Here is a 16,636-nt window from a genome sequence, read left to right on the forward strand (position 1 = left end):
ACTATTGTCAGCGGCCCTTGAACTCACCATTGTGTGGACTTTGACTCGACAGTTTGTTTACATGTATAACTTTCTCCGACGCTGCCACAGAAAGACGTGTTTTAGGCCACTCCTTCCTTGTCTCATTTTGTCCACCAAACGTTTTATACTGTGTGTGAATGCACATAGGTGAGCTTTGTTGATGTTATTGACTTGCTTTGGAGTGCTAATCAGGAATATATGGTCACTGCATGACTGCAAGATAATCCATGTTAATATGCTATTTAAAATAGCTCTATGTACATATTGCATCATATGCCTTGTTGTAGGTATATTTGAGGCAATTTAATTTCCTTTAGTTATGTTCTCCGTGTATTTAGTTTATTTTAGTTTCATGACACATTATCTGTATGTAATATTGGCTACATTTCTGATAATTGTTTGCGTGCCATGTTGTTCCAGACCACAGCAAACATTACCCATCTTGCAAAAAATTTAATAAATCCATTAGAAGACAGCCTGCCGTTTCCTTTAACTTGGACAAACACATCGATACATTTACCCATTTTAAGACATTTCAAGGAGTTATCGCACCCTTTGAGAAGTTTTAATAATATTTTCCACTGCTGTAAAAATGTATAGAATAAATATATCAACATTCCTATCAGCGAAAATTTGCATCAACCTGCGACACATTTTGATAGTAGGCTAATATAGCTAATATAGACACTTAAACCATGTGTTGTCTTCGTTATAACACTTATATAAGACTTTTAAAGTCATTTTGGTAGTAGGCTAAAATAGCTAATTAGCCACTTACATCATGTGTTGCTATCATTATAAGACTTATATAAGTCTTTTTAATTTTTTGTGGCTCCAATCCGATTTATTTTTTTGTATTTGTGGTCCAATATGGCTCTTTCAACATTTTGGGTTGCCGACCCCTGGTCTAAGAGGAACATCAAAATTTGATTTAAAAAAATCAGAATAACACATTTACTCTATTTTTTAAGACTTCATGGATTTAATACATTGTAAGGTTTCCTCGCAAATAAAAACAAATCTAGGCTTCTTCACGTCGATTATAGTTGAGACGTTTTTCAAGATAGACGACATCATTTCTTCCTGGATGTTACGGAAAGTACGAGAATGTGCGAGCTGCTGCCTGCTCTTTTTTACTTATATAATCATCTCATATTTGTCAAGATATTTATGAAAACTTTGCATTTTTATCATCTTTTAATGTCGATCCATTTCGGTCACATTATTTGATGGAATTCCGGAACATGAAACTGGTGGCGCACCTTTAAAACCTCTTAAGGCCCAAGCTGTTTCTTTACATGCTTTTTTTAATTTCTCTTTGCTATTTGGACTTATTGAACCCTAATTATAATAAAAACTAAGAATCATCTTTTTCTATGATGTACTTTGTCCGTAAGTAACAAACGTGCACTTCATGTTTAGTGACATGCTAATTCTTATTTTTACACCTTTTTTTTCCTCCAAATTCCATTGTATGTGATACTCTTCTGACACCACCAGAAGCCAGTATAAGAGTCCACAAAACGGCTATAAGATCCCAATTCAGTAGTGTACACAATTTTGGAAATAAGAGCTAAAAGGTGCTGTCCTCGCATGTGGCCAACTAAGGCCTTTTCATGGAGGTTCGATTGTTGCAATGGCCAGACGAACAAAACTGAACAGGTATGACGCTTTTGTTTTGGTATGGCATTCTCCTTCGCTGTAATAAAGGTCCCCTCTGGCATATTTTCCACAAAAGTATGATCTTATCACGGTTAAAAAGATAGGTTAAAAAAAAACCTTCGCCAATAAAATCCTTGAAGCTGTGAAAGACTGTCCTTACTTTTGAAACTTTTCCTGTGCGCTTTAAACTGGTTTTCACGCTCACTTTTAGACATCAAGTCTCTATATATAATAATAAATATAAACATCAATGGCCAGCCTTTTCTTAAATGATAGCTTTAAAATCGCTATCGCCGACTCGCTGCTTCTCGTTTATCAACACTAGCACATACTTGCCAACCTTGAGACCTCTGAATTCGGGAGATTGGAGGGGTGGGGGTAGGGAGGGCTATATTTATAGCTAGAATTCACTGAAATTCAAGTATTTCTTATTTATATGTGCATATATATAAATACATAAAATAAACACTTGAATTTTAGTGTTCATTTATTTACACATATACATACACATAACACTCCTCTCTACTCATTGTTGTATTTGAAAATGCAATGCTTTGTAGCCAGTAGCACAGCCTTTGAAGGAGCATAGTTATGGGCAGCATCTGTGAAATTTAATTTGCAGGAAAGGAGTGAGTTTAGGGTTGAATTGTCCACCCTTGTTCTATTCTCTGTCACTATCTTTTTTTGGACATTACTACTTGCCGTAGTTTTGAAGCAATGCATGATGGGAATCCGGAGATTGTGTCAGTGTATCAACGTGCTGGCTGGAATAAACACGCGCCGAGAAATAGCTCCGTGCCTGCCTTCTTTATGGGTTATAGATAAACCAATGGATACTGGAAACATATATAATAGTCTCCTTCTTGTTGTGTGTGCAGTTGCGCACTGAGCTCCAAAAGCCGTAGATGTTATAACGTGACTGGGCCGGCACGCTGTTTATATGGAGGAAAAGTGGACGTGACGACAGGATGTCCTCACTCAGGTCCGGCTGGAAATTGGGAGAAATTCGGGAGAATGGTTGTCTCGGGAGAGGCACTAAAATTCGTGAGTCTCCCGGAAAATTCGGGAGGGTTGGCAAGTATGCGCTAGCAACAACTTTTCCCCCTGCTTTTGTACTTTCTCTAACCCCTGGCGAAGTTATTAAACTCCTTCGGCAAAGTCAGCAAGCATATAAATGACCATGGCTGCTATTGTGGACTAGTTTCTTTCATATATGGGAGCCAGTGCATGTGCCATTGGCGCCACCGTAGTCGTTAACGCATCACAAAATGTAAACAGAATGTGACGCCGGCAGCCCGCCTCTTTAAAATGGCGTTTTACAGGAAGTGTTGTCCCCAAAATGGAGGTTCCACTGCACCCAAACATAGACAAACTTTAATGATCCACACAGGAAATTGTTCCACACAGAAGCTCAGTTACAAAGGATGGAAAGTGTAAGGATGAAAAGTACAATGCAGGTATAAAATGGACTAAAAATGTACCGTAGTAGCAATATAATATATAACATATATTTAATATTTACATAATATATGTACAGTATATAATATACTTGACTAATTATTTTCTTTTTAAATACTAAATTTTGGTATCAAATGTGTATACAGTGCATCTGTTGGTGTACTTCTCTTGTAGTTGTTACAAAAGACACATACTGTGGAGAATGCATATATTTTTAAAATACTTTGATGCTTTGGCATAACATTGTATTGTGCGATCATGTCATTGGTACTTTTCCGCTCTGGAGATGTTCGTCCGGCCGGTATACTTCCGTTGCCTTATTATATGCTGTCGATTTCCATATTTGATCCTTGAGCGTCCAGTGTCTTACACAAATATGATTAATCACTCCTTAAAAGGGAGGTTTGAGACAGTTCCGTTCAGTAAAGGACACGGTCCCTCTTCTTATCAGCAGGTGCATCCCTCTCTGTAAGCCTTCTCACTATAAGAGTTAACTTATTTTATCTTATTTTTTTAGACCTCTGTCTTGGCGATGCTATTGTTGCGTCGTAAGGGCTGGTCTCCTAAAGCTTTAGGAAAACTTGGCCAAGTACTATTCTGTTTAGGTGGTCTTTTTTACTCAACATATATGTCATCCAAAAGAACTTGGGAGTGACCAGTACGTTTTATTCCCTGAGAACAAGACTTGTCGTGGGCAACAATACCGGTAAAAAGAGGTCAATACCAACTTACTGTACGTCAAAATGCCAAATTATGCAGCCGATAACGGATTAATGTCATGTCCGAAGTAGGGTTGTCCGGATCGGCCGCCTTTATTTGCCAAAAAATGCGTATCGGCAAGGCATGGGAAAATGCCGATCCAGATCCAGTTTTTTTAAAAACTCTGGTCCGTGTTTTCCAACGCACCGAATTAAATTATACATTCTACTCTTCTGCTGCTCCCTACACTCCGTTCCGTATTTTCCAGCACACCTTCAAAACATCCACAAGTCCGTGTTTTAACAGTTCAGACGGCCGTGTGAATTAAAAGTTACGGTAAAAATGTCAGCTGTGTGGGATTATTTTACCCTACAAAACGAAAAAGATGAAGAGGTGGAGTGTAAAACATGCCACAATAAAGTCAAGCGTGGTGGTAAAGTTGTAAGACAATTTAATGACTCTTCAGAGTGAGAGGCTTTTTAGTACAGCCTCACTCATCATAGATGAACACAGGAGCAGGCTGACACCTGAGCATCTTGAAGTGCTCGTCTTTGTTAGAAAGAATCTCCCTATTATGCTTGGACTTCAATTTGTTCCCCCCCCCCACCCCTGACTGGGCCAAACAATTGAAGGGAGTGTGTAGATATATATATATATTTTTTTTTTTTTAAAGTTTACACTTGTTCAAGAGCAAGTATTGATGCTGAGTTATAGACATTTTATCCCACTCAGGTTGTTTGTGTGTTTTGCTTTTTTTAATAATGTTTACAGCATTATTTGCACTTTAAACTGTTCACTTTTTTACTGTTTAATGATGCCATTTCTGTTTGTCATGTATCATTTTTGATATTTTGTGTTTATCCTTGAATACCAACTATTGCGTATTATTCAAACTCACCTAATTCAGCTGGCTAGTTGTTATCAAGAGTACTAAAATCATTTCCAGCATGAATCTGACAACTAAGTAGGCTAAATAACTTTAAACTTTAATACATGCTCGGATAGGCCAGTATCGGCCAGTATCGGCCAGTATCGGTATCGGATCGGAAGTGGAAAAACCTGGCTCGGGACATCCCTAGTCTGAAGTAGTAAACGACTAAATGATGACATGTTTACATCATAAACGGATCAATACCTTGGAAAGCGAGTTAGAGATTCTCTCATCCTCCGTGAAGTCAGCGGGGGCAGTGACGGGGCGCCACTCTCGCCAGGGGTTGGATATAAACTGAGAGAAGAAACACAAGAGTCACTCCACTTGGAAACGAAGCATTTTCTTGACTTGTACCAGCGCCTGAACCTACAGGAGTTGTCGAATATTACTCCAGTCCACGCACATGGTGGGTACTTTGGTGCTGCAGTGCTCATGGAACTTGTAGCCGCACGTTTGGCAACGAAAACCGTTCAAAAGAAACTTCTGGCAAATGTCACAGAACGCTAGCTTTAGATATGTTTTCCGCACCTAAGACACGAGAAGAATGAAGACTTAGTTCCTATTTGGAGACACTTGAACGTGAGTGTAGAAACTTACAAAATTATGCGTGGTCAGGGGAACGTGGTCCAAAACCTCCACCAACAACTCTTCCCCGATCAGGGAGTTGGAGTCGGTATTCCAATCCATCCGTAGCTTTTTGCTGTGCAAAAAGAGTAGAAGGCTTGACTGCCGTGACAGAATAAGACCAGCGCAGGAAGTACTTCATGATGTCCACTCACCTCCTCTGTCCAGGATGCAGCCGGAAAACTGCACAACACTGAGGTTGCAGGCCTCGCACCATCAAGGCTTTAATCAGGCAGCTCTGCAGAGTCATACCCGGCCGTACATTTACCTGAGGACGATAGAGTACTTGCTACTTCTTTGGTCTAGTAGCATGGCTCCATAGTCAGTGGGAGTGTTCCAGTATGGGCTTACCACAGTGCGCTGATGGTTTGGGAGGTAGACTCGGATGGTGCTGCTAGCCTTTGAGTCGGGTATCTTGCTGTCATCTGAGGAGCGCCGCTGGCAAGAAAATCCCTGCACCATAGTCGGTGAAAGACACGGACCTTCGAAAGCAGAGTCCTTCATTCCAAAGCCGTTGCTCAGGGTCTTCCACGCTCCCTGGAGGTGCTCCATTAGTAAAGCCAAGTGCTCTCGATGGTCTGGAAAAAATGAAGCATACGCAAACTTTGAATGCGCTAAAAGCTCACATCATCAGCTGACTTAATCAATACTACATTAGTTGTCTGTCCTCTGGAGGGGAGGGAGTGGGCTGCCTAAAGACTCCGATGTGTATCCAAATAACCGGCAAGTAGATCTCTGGCCCTTTATTTTGCAGCACTGGCATCTTCCTAGCCTTAATTCTTCATGGCAAATATTCAAGTTTTAGACATGTTGGTTGCTACTCACTGATAGCATCACAATTTGCATTTACATTGCTGCTTCACAACATTCCTGAGTGGATCTGGTGCGGTGTGCCTCGATGCTACGATCACGACAACATTTACGTGTGAAAATGATCAAATGGGGCCTCTCACCAGACATTGGGCGAGAGGTTACATAGACCCCTAGACAGATCTGGTTCAAAGCAGGCTCAACCTACCAGGACAGACCACCAGTCACACTCCTATCAGGAGACTCAAATCCAAAGGTTTTGCTTCACAGAAGAAAGTCCAATAAAAAGAAATCCTGCACATTTATTTGGATGTGATACAAACTCAAACTTTGATGAACCATTTCCCAGTCTGGATCTGGTTTAAAAAGTGGATTTACATACGGCAGAAGCCCATTTGTGAGGAACACTGTCAGTAAGTGGAAAGAGGGGCATCATACAGAACTAGTTGCAGTGCAGGAAAAATAGATGTGTGTGCATTAGGGGTGTAAAGGTACGTGTATTTGTATTGAACCGTTTCGGTACGGGGGTTTCAGTCCGGTGCGGGGTGTACCGAACGAGTTTCCACACGAACATATAAAGTAACCGCCTAAGTTAAAGTCTTAACAAGCTGCTCTGCTTTCTGCCTCTGTCTCCTACACAGCACCCTGCATTGTCCCACCCACATAACCATCTGATTGGTCACAACCATAGCGGTAACAGCCAATCAGCAGTGCGTATTCAGAGCGCATGTAGTCAGTGCTTCAGCGTCGAGCAGATAGGTGTTTAGCAGGTGAGCATAAAACAGCGTACTCTCCCCAAATTATAATAAACACCTCCCAGTCAACTACTACTAACATCGCTATGAACCTGTTGACGTTCTAGAAACTGCAGCTCAGCTCACTCGCAGTCCTGGCTTGAGGTGAAGGCTAATTAGCTTTTAGCGTAACGTTAGCTCATTTTGCGGTGTGTTGTTAGCTCATTGTGCTGTGCGTATGTGTGTTACAGACAGTGTTGATTGAGCTGTGTTGAAGCAACAAAAAAGGACAATATGTTAAATTAAGAGTTTCTGTCTCTGATAGTGTATATAATAATGTAAGTGCATCATTAAGCCTACATGAACTCCATGGTGTTCAGGGATGAATAGTCTCTCCTATTGCTATTGTACTATTTTTTCAGCTCTAGTTACATTAATCATTAGTAATGTAACAGCCTACTTTGAATGGCAGGGTCCCTGCTATCACATGTTGATAAAAATATAACATTTATATAATACAAATCAACTACAGGGTTCCCAAATGCTGTAATAAATTAAGCATGATGAGTTCACTTGAAACTGTTTAATGTTGCACTTTTTATATGGAGAAGAAAAGTTTTGTCATTTTGTTTAATCTAAGCAACAAGTTGAGGCAGTTTAATGTGGATTAACGTGGGCAGAATTATTATAGTGTTCCCAATGTTAAAATGATAAAGCCACTGTTTACAAATTTGGTAAATAAATAACCAAAAAAATCTATATTTTGTTGTTTTCTTACTGTACCAAAAATTAACCGAACCGAACCGTCCGTGCCCTCTAAACCGAGGTAGGTACCAAACCGAAATTTTTGTGTAGCGTTACACCCCTAGTGTGCATGCACGACAACATTTTTATTACTTGGACCTTGAAAACTGAGGACAAATTAAGTGCGTTACTCTGTCCGTCCACTGAACCTTTAGGAAGTTTGTGGACTAAAAAAAACATGTCAGCATGTCCACATCCACGCAGAAAACAACCTCTGCAGGAACTTGTTATTTCCCGCTAATTTCTAACTGACATTATTTGTGCCTTGTCCTCCTAGTTCATGGGTGTCAAACTCTGGCCCGCGGGCCGTGTAATTTCATTTGGCCTTTGAGGCAATAATAAATTAACATTAGAGCTGGCCCGCCGGTATTTTACAGTGGCGGTGCCGCTGTATCACCACATTCAACGCTACTTCTCATACTTGCCAACCCTCCCGATTTTTCCTGGAGAATACCGAATTTCAGTGCCCCCCCCCCCGAAAATCTCCCGGGGCAACCATTATCCTGAATTTCCACCCGGCCAACAAAATTGGGGGCGTGTCTTAAAGGTACTGCTTTTAGGATCCTCTACAACCTGTCGTCACGTCCGCTTTTCCTCCATACAAACAGCGTGCCGGCCCAGTCACGTAATATATGCGGCTTCTACACACACACAAGTGAATGCATTGCATACTTGGTCAACAGTCATACAGGTCACACTGAGGGTGGCCGTATAAACAACTTTAACACTGTTACACCACACTGTGAACCCACACCAAACAAGAATGACAAACACATTTCGGGAGAACATCCGCACCGTAACACAACATAAACACAACAGAACAATTACCCAGAACCCCTTGCAGCACTAACTCTTCCGGGACGCCACAATATACAACCCGCTACCAACAAAACTCGATTTTGCATGTCACTATAAAGTTATATAAGCCTTGCTTGTTTAATATTCAATGCAAAACTTGTTAGGGTCCCTCTTAAAAGGTTAAGTTGTTCAACTTTGGCCCGCGGCTTTGTTCAGTTTAGAATTTTGGCCCACTCTGTATTTGAGTTTGACACCCCTGCCCTAGTTGATCAGGAAATGTCAGTCGAATGTGACGGGTGAGTTTGGAGAAATGGTTCGAGGCGTTTGGACTGGAAGTGGGTTTTGTTGAGGTCACAGTTCCAACAAGTAGACTGATGTTAAGAGCTTTGTGGAAAACACATCAATTTACTCAACACTCTCACTTGGAGATGTTCTCTCACTTGCTACTGATGAACGTGAAGCCAAACAACCGCAGCAAGAACTTGACTCACTGGCAAGGCAAGATGATTGCAGTTTTCTCACAAAATGTTCAACAACCAGTTGCCAGGAACCACAACAAAGTATTTCATGTTCCTCAAGGTCAAGCTTGGTCCTGGACTACGTACATGCTACAGGGTAGGATGTCCGATCTAGATTTTTTTTGTGTCAAATCCCATAATTTTATGCATGAAAAAAATCTAATGTCTAATTTGAACGCAATCCGACCCCTGGCGTCACACGGGCTGCAGTTCTTACAGAAGTAAAAATGGCTTCCACTCTAGTCAGTCTGAGACCTGGCACATTTGTGACAATTCCCAGGATTTTGTGCAATCAAAGTCAACTGAATTTTAGCACTTACAAGAGAAGAAAGAAGAGGGCAATTATTTTGGCTCTCGCAGTTTGTGGTCAACTATTTATTTTGTCACTCGTCGCTTGTTGATTACGTATCGGTCGGATGAAAGCGACCCGATCTTTCAGACTGCAGCCGGATCGCTTTCATTTACGATTTATAAGAGGACTTCAAAAATTCCTAATTGCACCTTTGACATGAAAAGATCCGATACAGAACATGGGAGTGGACCTGCAGTGAGAACAAGGTCTAAAAGTATAGACCAGAGAGCAGCCAGGCTACGGACTCACATTATTCCAACTAGACCAAGAGGTTTTTAGGCCACCGCAGTTATTTGCAGTGTGTACTTTTAGACTCTCCCTTTTGGCATGTACACAAGAGTGGATAATGCCAATACCCAGTATGTGCTCACTAAGCAATCATGAATGGCCCATTTTGACAAAAGTGGAATATAATCCAAGTGGAAACAGACACAGTGAATGTGTCTCAAACAGAGCTGAAAGTGAGAGCACTTTTTCAAGTGCTAGGTTGCGTTTAGCGTGTAAAATGATCCGTCTGAAAGAAACTAAATAACTTGCTAACGTGCACAGCTCTGCAGTGTGCACGCTCAACGTTCTGAAAACAGTAGGTGAAGAAAGAGGTGTGCCACTAATTTGTGTGTGTGTGTGTGTGTGGGGGGGGTCCTCTTATTGTCAATATATAAAAAAACTCAATTGAACATGTTGTCCTGTGACCTTTGACCAAGTTCAGTGAAAGTTAGCTCAAGCAAATAGATAAGGCAGGCAAACAAATACCTCCACCGTACGATACAATAATCATCATCTTGAACGGAAGATTTGAAATGTATGAGCTGGCTTAAGAACGTAGGATCTGTTCAATGCTATTGGATATTTCAAAGAAAAGGCCATTGCAGATGTCAAAGTTGTACTTAAATGTCTCCATATACTCCTATTAACCCAAATACAGCAAATTGTGTTGCACCCATTACACAGTAAATCGGACGAGATGGTTGATCCATTCAAAACCAGGCATTAAACAGCTTTGATGGTTCCGTGTATGGTTTGCCAGGATCGTATCAACACAGCAAACACCGAGCCAGACTCCAGTCCTCCAAGCCCACAATCTTGTGTGAACAAATGTGATCAAAGAAAACGGAAGAAGAAACATAGCAACCACCGTAGCAACAGGCAGGAAAACATTGAATATAGAAAGAGGAGGGCTCGGTGATGGTTTTCGGGACTATTTTGGACGGACAAATCCTCAAGTAAAAAAAGAAACGACCGTGGAGGAAGTTACGTAGACACTGAACGGAGACTTTACTATCAATCGTACAAGCTAAGGGTGAGTTTGTTCTCAAATTGAAACTTCTTGATTGGCTACTTTGTGTACCACGTCACGATTCACTCGGCTATGACTCAGCTGTACCACAGACACGAAGAGTATCGGTCCTGAATCTTGGACAGGTTTATTCTTTACAATTGTTGGCTCCAACCCATGTTGAGAATAAATCATCAGGACAAATTCACTCTCTGCACACCTTGGGCCACAGGACAATCTTACAAAACAACCTTTAAGACATGATATCATTGGGATTTGCTCCGTGTGTGTGTCTAGTTAGCATTGACTTTTGTAGATAACAAATAACGTTGGCCGTTAAGCAGAGGTCAAGTCAGGCCTCCCGTTGGACGGAGTGTGTGAAAGGAACACTTTCTGACAACCAGCTGAGTTATAACAAGACAGACATCTTGGAAAAGATGTCAGGAACTTTCCAAAAGTTGTGTCGCAAAGAGACACGTTTGGTGACATCACTTTGGTCCTGTGGTGTGGTCACACTTGACACACTCTGGACCACTGTCCAGTAACATCGTGGCAGCGTTAGCAACACAGTTGCAGAGTGAGGAACAGACTTCAAGAGTTAGTAACACAGTTGAAGAGTTAGGAGCGGACTATAAGAGTTAGTAACACGGGTAAAGTGTTAGTAACACAATTACAGAGTTAGGAACAGACTAAGAGTAGGTAACACAGCTGAAGAGTTAGTAACAGACGCTTAGAGTCAGTAACACAGTTGAAGAGATAGTAACAGACTTAAAAGAGTAACAGTTGAAGAGTTAGTAACATAATGGCAGAGTTAGAAACAGACTCTAAGAGGTAGTAACACAGTTGAAGAGTTTCTTACAGACGTTTAGAGTCAGTAACACAGTTGAAGAGATAGTAACAGACTTAGAGTTAGTAACACAGTTGAAGAGTTAGTAACACAATTGCAGAGTTAGGAACAGACTCTAAGGGTTAGTAACACAGTTGAAGAGTTAGTAACACAATTGCAGAGTTAGGAACAGACTCTATAACTTAGTAACACAGTTGAAGAGATAGTAACAGACTTAAAGAGTAAGTAACACAGTTGAAGAGTTAGTAACACACTTTAAGAGTTAGTAACAGACTTTAAGAGTTAGTAACACAGTTGAAGAGTTGGTAACGGACTTCAGGAATTAGCAACACAGTTGAAGAGTTAGTAAAAGACTTTTAAGAGTTAGTAACACAGTTGAAGAGTTACCAACACAGTTGAAGAGTTGGTAACAGACTTTAAGAGTTAGGAACACAGTTGAAGAGTTAGTAAAAGACATTAAGAGTTAGTAACACATTTGAAGAGTTAGTAACACAGTTGCAGAATTAGAAACAGACTATAAAAGTTAGTAACACAGTTGAAGAGTTATTAACACAGTTGCAGAGATAGTAATAAACTTTGAAAGTGAGTAACACAGTTGAAGAGTTAGTAACAGAGTTGTGGAATTAGGAACACAGTTAAAGAGTTAGTAACACAGTTGAGGAGTTAGTGACATAGTTGAAAAGTTAGAGTTGGAGAGTGAGTAAGATAGTGAGTAAGATAGTTACAAAGTTAGTAACAGAGTTTAAGAGTTAGTAATACAGTTTAGCAGTTAGTAACAGAGTCAAAGGGTTAGTAACACAGTTTAAGCGATAGTAACATATTTAAACAGTTAAAGAGTTTATAACACAGTTAAAGATTAAGTATAATAGTTAAATAGTAACACAGTTAAAAAGTTAGTAACATAGATAAATAGTTAGTAACATAGTTAAAGATTTGGTATTATAGTTTAACAGTTATCAACACAGTTAAATAGTTAGTAACATATTTCAAGAGTTAATAACATAGTTAAATGGTTAGTAACACAGTTTAAGAGTTAGTATAATACATAAAGAGATAATAACACAGTTAAATAGTTAGTAACATGCTAAATTGTATCATAACAAAATAGTAACAGTAAAAGATTAGTAACACAGTTCAAGAGCTAGCATAATATTTAAAGTGATAGTAACACAGTTACCGGTAAATAGTTAATAACGCACTTAAATAGTTAGTTTAACAGTTAAATATTTAGTAACATAGTTAGAGTTAATAACATAGTTAAACAGTATGTAACACAGTTAAATGGTTAGTAACATAAATAGTTAGTAACACAGTTAAATAGTTAGTAACATAGTTAGAGTTAATATAATAGTTTGAGATGGTAACAGTTAAATAATTAGTAACATGGTTACATAAATAGTTACACAGTTAAATAATTAGCAACGTAGTTAAATAGTTAGTAACGTACTTAAACAGTTCGGAACACAGTTAAATACTTAGTAACATAGTTAAATAGTTAGTATCACAGTTAAATAGTTAGTAACATAGGTAAAGATTAGTAACACAATTTAAGAGTTAGAATAATAGTTAAAGCGAGAGTAACACAGTTAAATAGTTACTAACGCAGTTTAATAGTTAGTAACATAGTTAAAGAGGTAATAACATAGCTAAATAGTTAGTAACATAGTTAAAGAGGTAATAACATAGCTAAATAGTTAATAACATAGTTAAACAGTTCGTAACACAGTTAGTTAGTAACATAGTTGAATATTTAGTAACATAGTTAAAGATTAGTAACACAGTTCAAGAGATAGAATAACAGTTAAAGCAGTAGTAACAGTTAAATAATTAGTAACACAGTTACTAAAAGTTATTAATGCAGTTAAATAATTAGTAACATAGCTAAACAGTTAGCAACTTGGTTAAATAGCTAGTAACATAGTTAAATAGTCAGTAACGCAGTTAAAGAGTTAGTAACATAGCTAAATAGTTAGTAGCATATTTAAATAGTTAGTAAGAGATAGTAACACAGTTTAACAGTTTGTAACAGAGTTACATACTTTGTAGCATAGTTGAAGAGTTAGTGACACAGAGTTATTAACACAGTTAAATAGTTATAGTAATGTAGTTAAATAGCTAGTAGCGTATTTCAATAGTTAGTAAGAGATAGTAACACAGTTTAGCAGTTAGTAACAGTAACATACTTTGTAGCATAGTTGAAGAGTTATTGACACAGTTAAATAGTTATAAACATAGTTAAAGAGGTAATAACATAGCTAAATAGTTAGGAACATAGTTAAACAGTTAGTAACACAGTTTGTTAGTAACATAGTTAAATATTTAGTAATATAGTTAAAGATTAGTTACACAGTTCAAGAGTTAGAATAACAGTTAAAGTGATGGTAACACAGTTAAATAATTAGTAACACAGTTAAATAGTAATGCAGTTAAATCGTTAGTAACATAGTTAAAGAGTTGATAACATAGTTAAGTAGTTAGTAACATGGCTAAACAGTTAGTAACTTAGTCAAATAGTTAGTAACATAGTTAAATAGATAGTAACACCGTTAAATAGTTAGTAATGTAGTTAAATAGTTAGTAGCGTATTTAAATAGTAAGAGATAGTAACGCACTTTAGCAGTTAGAAACACAGTTACTTACTTTGTAGCATAGTTGAAGAGTTAGTGACACAGTAAAAGAATTATTAACACAGTTAAATGGTTAGTAACATAGTTAAAGAGGTAATAACATAGCTAAATAATTAGTAACATAGTTAAACAGTTAGTAACACAGTTTGTTAGTAACATAGTTAAATATTTAGTAATATAGAATAACAGTTAAAGCGATGGTAACAGTTAAATAACTAGTAACACAGTTAAATAGTTAGTTATGCAGTTAAATAGTTAATAACATAGTTAAATACTTAGTAACATGGCTAAACAGTTAGTAACTTAGTTAAATAGTTAGTAACATAGTTAAATAGATAGTAACACAGTTAAATAGTTAGTAATGTAGTTAAATAGTTAGTAGCGTATTTAAATAGTTAGTAAGAGATAGTAACACAGTTTAACAGTTAGTAACACAGTTACATACTTAGTAGCATAGTTGAAGAGTTAGTGACACAGTAAAAGAGTTATTAACACAGTTAAATAGTTAGTAACATAGTTAAAGAGGTAATAACATAGCTAAATAATTAGTAACATAGTTAAACAGTAACACAGTTTGTTAGTAACATAGTTAAATATTTAGTAATATAGTTAAAGATTAGTAACAACAGTTCAAGAGTTAGAATAACAGTTAAAGCGATGGTAACACAGTTAAATAACTAGTAACACAGTTGGTTAGTTATGCAGTTAAATAGTTAATAACATAGTTAAATACTTAGTAACATGGCTAAACAGTTAGTAACTTTGTCAAATAGTTAGTAACATAGTTAAATAGATAGTAACACTGTTAAATAGTTAGTAATGTAGTTAAATAGTTAGTAGCGTATTTAAATAGTTAGTAAGAGATAATAACACAGTTTAACAGTTAGAAACACAGTTACTTACTTTGTAGCATAGTTGAAAAGTTAGTGACACAGTAAAAGAGTTATTAACCCAGTTAAATAGTTAGTAACATAGTTAAAGAGGTAATAACATAGCTAAATAATTAGTAACATAGTTAAACAGTTAGTAACACAGTTTGTTAGTAACATAGTTAAATATTTAATAATATAGTTAAAGATTAGTAACAACAGTTCAAGCGATGGTAACACAGTTAAATAACTAGTAACACAGTTAAATAACTAGTAACACAGTTAAATAGTTAGTTATGCAGTTAAATAGTTAATAACATAGTTAAGGACGGCGTGGCGCAGTGGGAGAGTGGCCGTGCGCAACCCGAGGGTCACTGGTTCAAATCCCACCTAGAACCAACCTCGTCACGTCCGTTGTGTCCTGAGCAAGACACTTCACCCTTGCTCCTGATGGGTTCTGGTTGGCGCCTTGCATGGCAGCTCCCTCCATCAGTGTGTGAATGTGTGTGTGAATGGGTAAATGTGGAAGTAGTGTCAAAGCGCTTTGAGTACCTTGAAGGTACCTTGAAGGTAGAAAAGCGCTATACAAGTACAACCCATTTATTTATTTATTTAAATACTTAGTAACATGGCTAAACAGTTAGTAACTTAGTTAGTAACATAGTTAAATAGATAGTAACACAGTTAAATAGTTAGTAATGTAGTTAAATAGTTAGTAGCGTATTTAAATAGTTAGTAAGAGATAGTAACAGTTTAACAGTTAGTAACAGTTACATACTTCGTAGCATAGTTGAAGAGTTAGTGACACAGTTAAAGAGTTATTAACACAGTTAAATAGGTATAGTAATGTAGTTAGTTAGTAGCGTATTTAAATAGTTAGTAAGAGATAGTAACACAGTTACCAACTTTCTAGCATTGTTGAAGAGGTATTAACACAGTTTAATAATTAGTAACACCGTTAAAGAGTTGGTAACATAGAGTAGTAACAAAGTTAGATGTAGATCTCCCACAAGCAAACAGTATTTTTTTCTGAAAGATTGTTCAAACATCTCTTCAGATTGAATCCATGTACATATGATTTACTTTGCTTCATGGGTGTATGTGTGTGTATCTTACCAAAACAATTCAAAGTCGTGTTCCGCCATAAGTTGGGGAAAAAGTGGCGTCGGTGACGTCATCATATTTGCAACGCATCAAAGAAAAGTCAAAAAAAAAAGAAAAGAAAAAACATTGGAGCTTAAGATTCCGCAATGTTGTCGGAGGTGAAGGTCACAGGCCGGTGCTGTGGAAAAAAATAAGTTTGATGAGCAAAAAGCGAAGAAAAAAAGGTTCGAAAACGCTTTCAGAAGTGACACGACGAGGCTTCTTCTCCTAGCTCGAAGGAAGTCGCGTTTGAAATGAAATAATCCTCCATCGCTGACTCCTGCGTCGTGCGGCGGGCAATATTGACGTGTGCACGGTGGAAGGTGAAAAGCTTTGACTTCGTAGCTCTCGCCTTTGCTGACGACAGAGATTGGAAGAAGAGCTCGCAGGCACCAAACTAGCAAGAATAAGCCCCTCCCACTCCGCCGCCATCTTGCTTCGTAGCACGGCTGCTGAAATGGGT

The 16,636-nt window shown here is 38.0% G+C and overlaps 1 protein-coding gene across 2 annotated transcripts in view; it reads right to left on the reverse strand.

Annotated features, from left to right (window-relative positions):
• The window catches only part of raf1a (Raf-1 proto-oncogene, serine/threonine kinase a), a 39,699-nt gene extending 23,108 nt beyond the window's left edge, over nucleotides 1-16,591 (reverse strand). The window contains exons 1-6 of one of the 2 annotated variants that reach the window (XM_061902913.1): nucleotides 16,147-16,591; nucleotides 5,747-5,973; nucleotides 5,551-5,663; nucleotides 5,369-5,471; nucleotides 5,142-5,299; nucleotides 4,976-5,065 (exon numbers count right to left, since the gene is read on the reverse strand). In XM_061902913.1, the coding sequence (XP_061758897.1) occupies nucleotides 4,976-5,065; nucleotides 5,142-5,299; nucleotides 5,369-5,471; nucleotides 5,551-5,663; nucleotides 5,747-5,947 (665 nt within the window). In that variant the 5' untranslated portion in view covers nucleotides 5,948-5,973; nucleotides 16,147-16,591. The remainder of the gene's footprint in view (nucleotides 1-4,975; nucleotides 5,066-5,141; nucleotides 5,300-5,368; nucleotides 5,472-5,550; nucleotides 5,664-5,746; nucleotides 5,974-16,146) is intronic. The other variant, XM_061902914.1, reaches the window with a different exon arrangement.
• Between the last annotated feature and the right edge of the window lie 45 nt (nucleotides 16,592-16,636).

This window comes from Nerophis ophidion, linkage group LG06, assembly GCF_033978795.1.
Source record: "Nerophis ophidion isolate RoL-2023_Sa linkage group LG06, RoL_Noph_v1.0, whole genome shotgun sequence".
NCBI classification, from domain to species: Eukaryota; Metazoa; Chordata; class Actinopteri; order Syngnathiformes; family Syngnathidae; genus Nerophis; species Nerophis ophidion.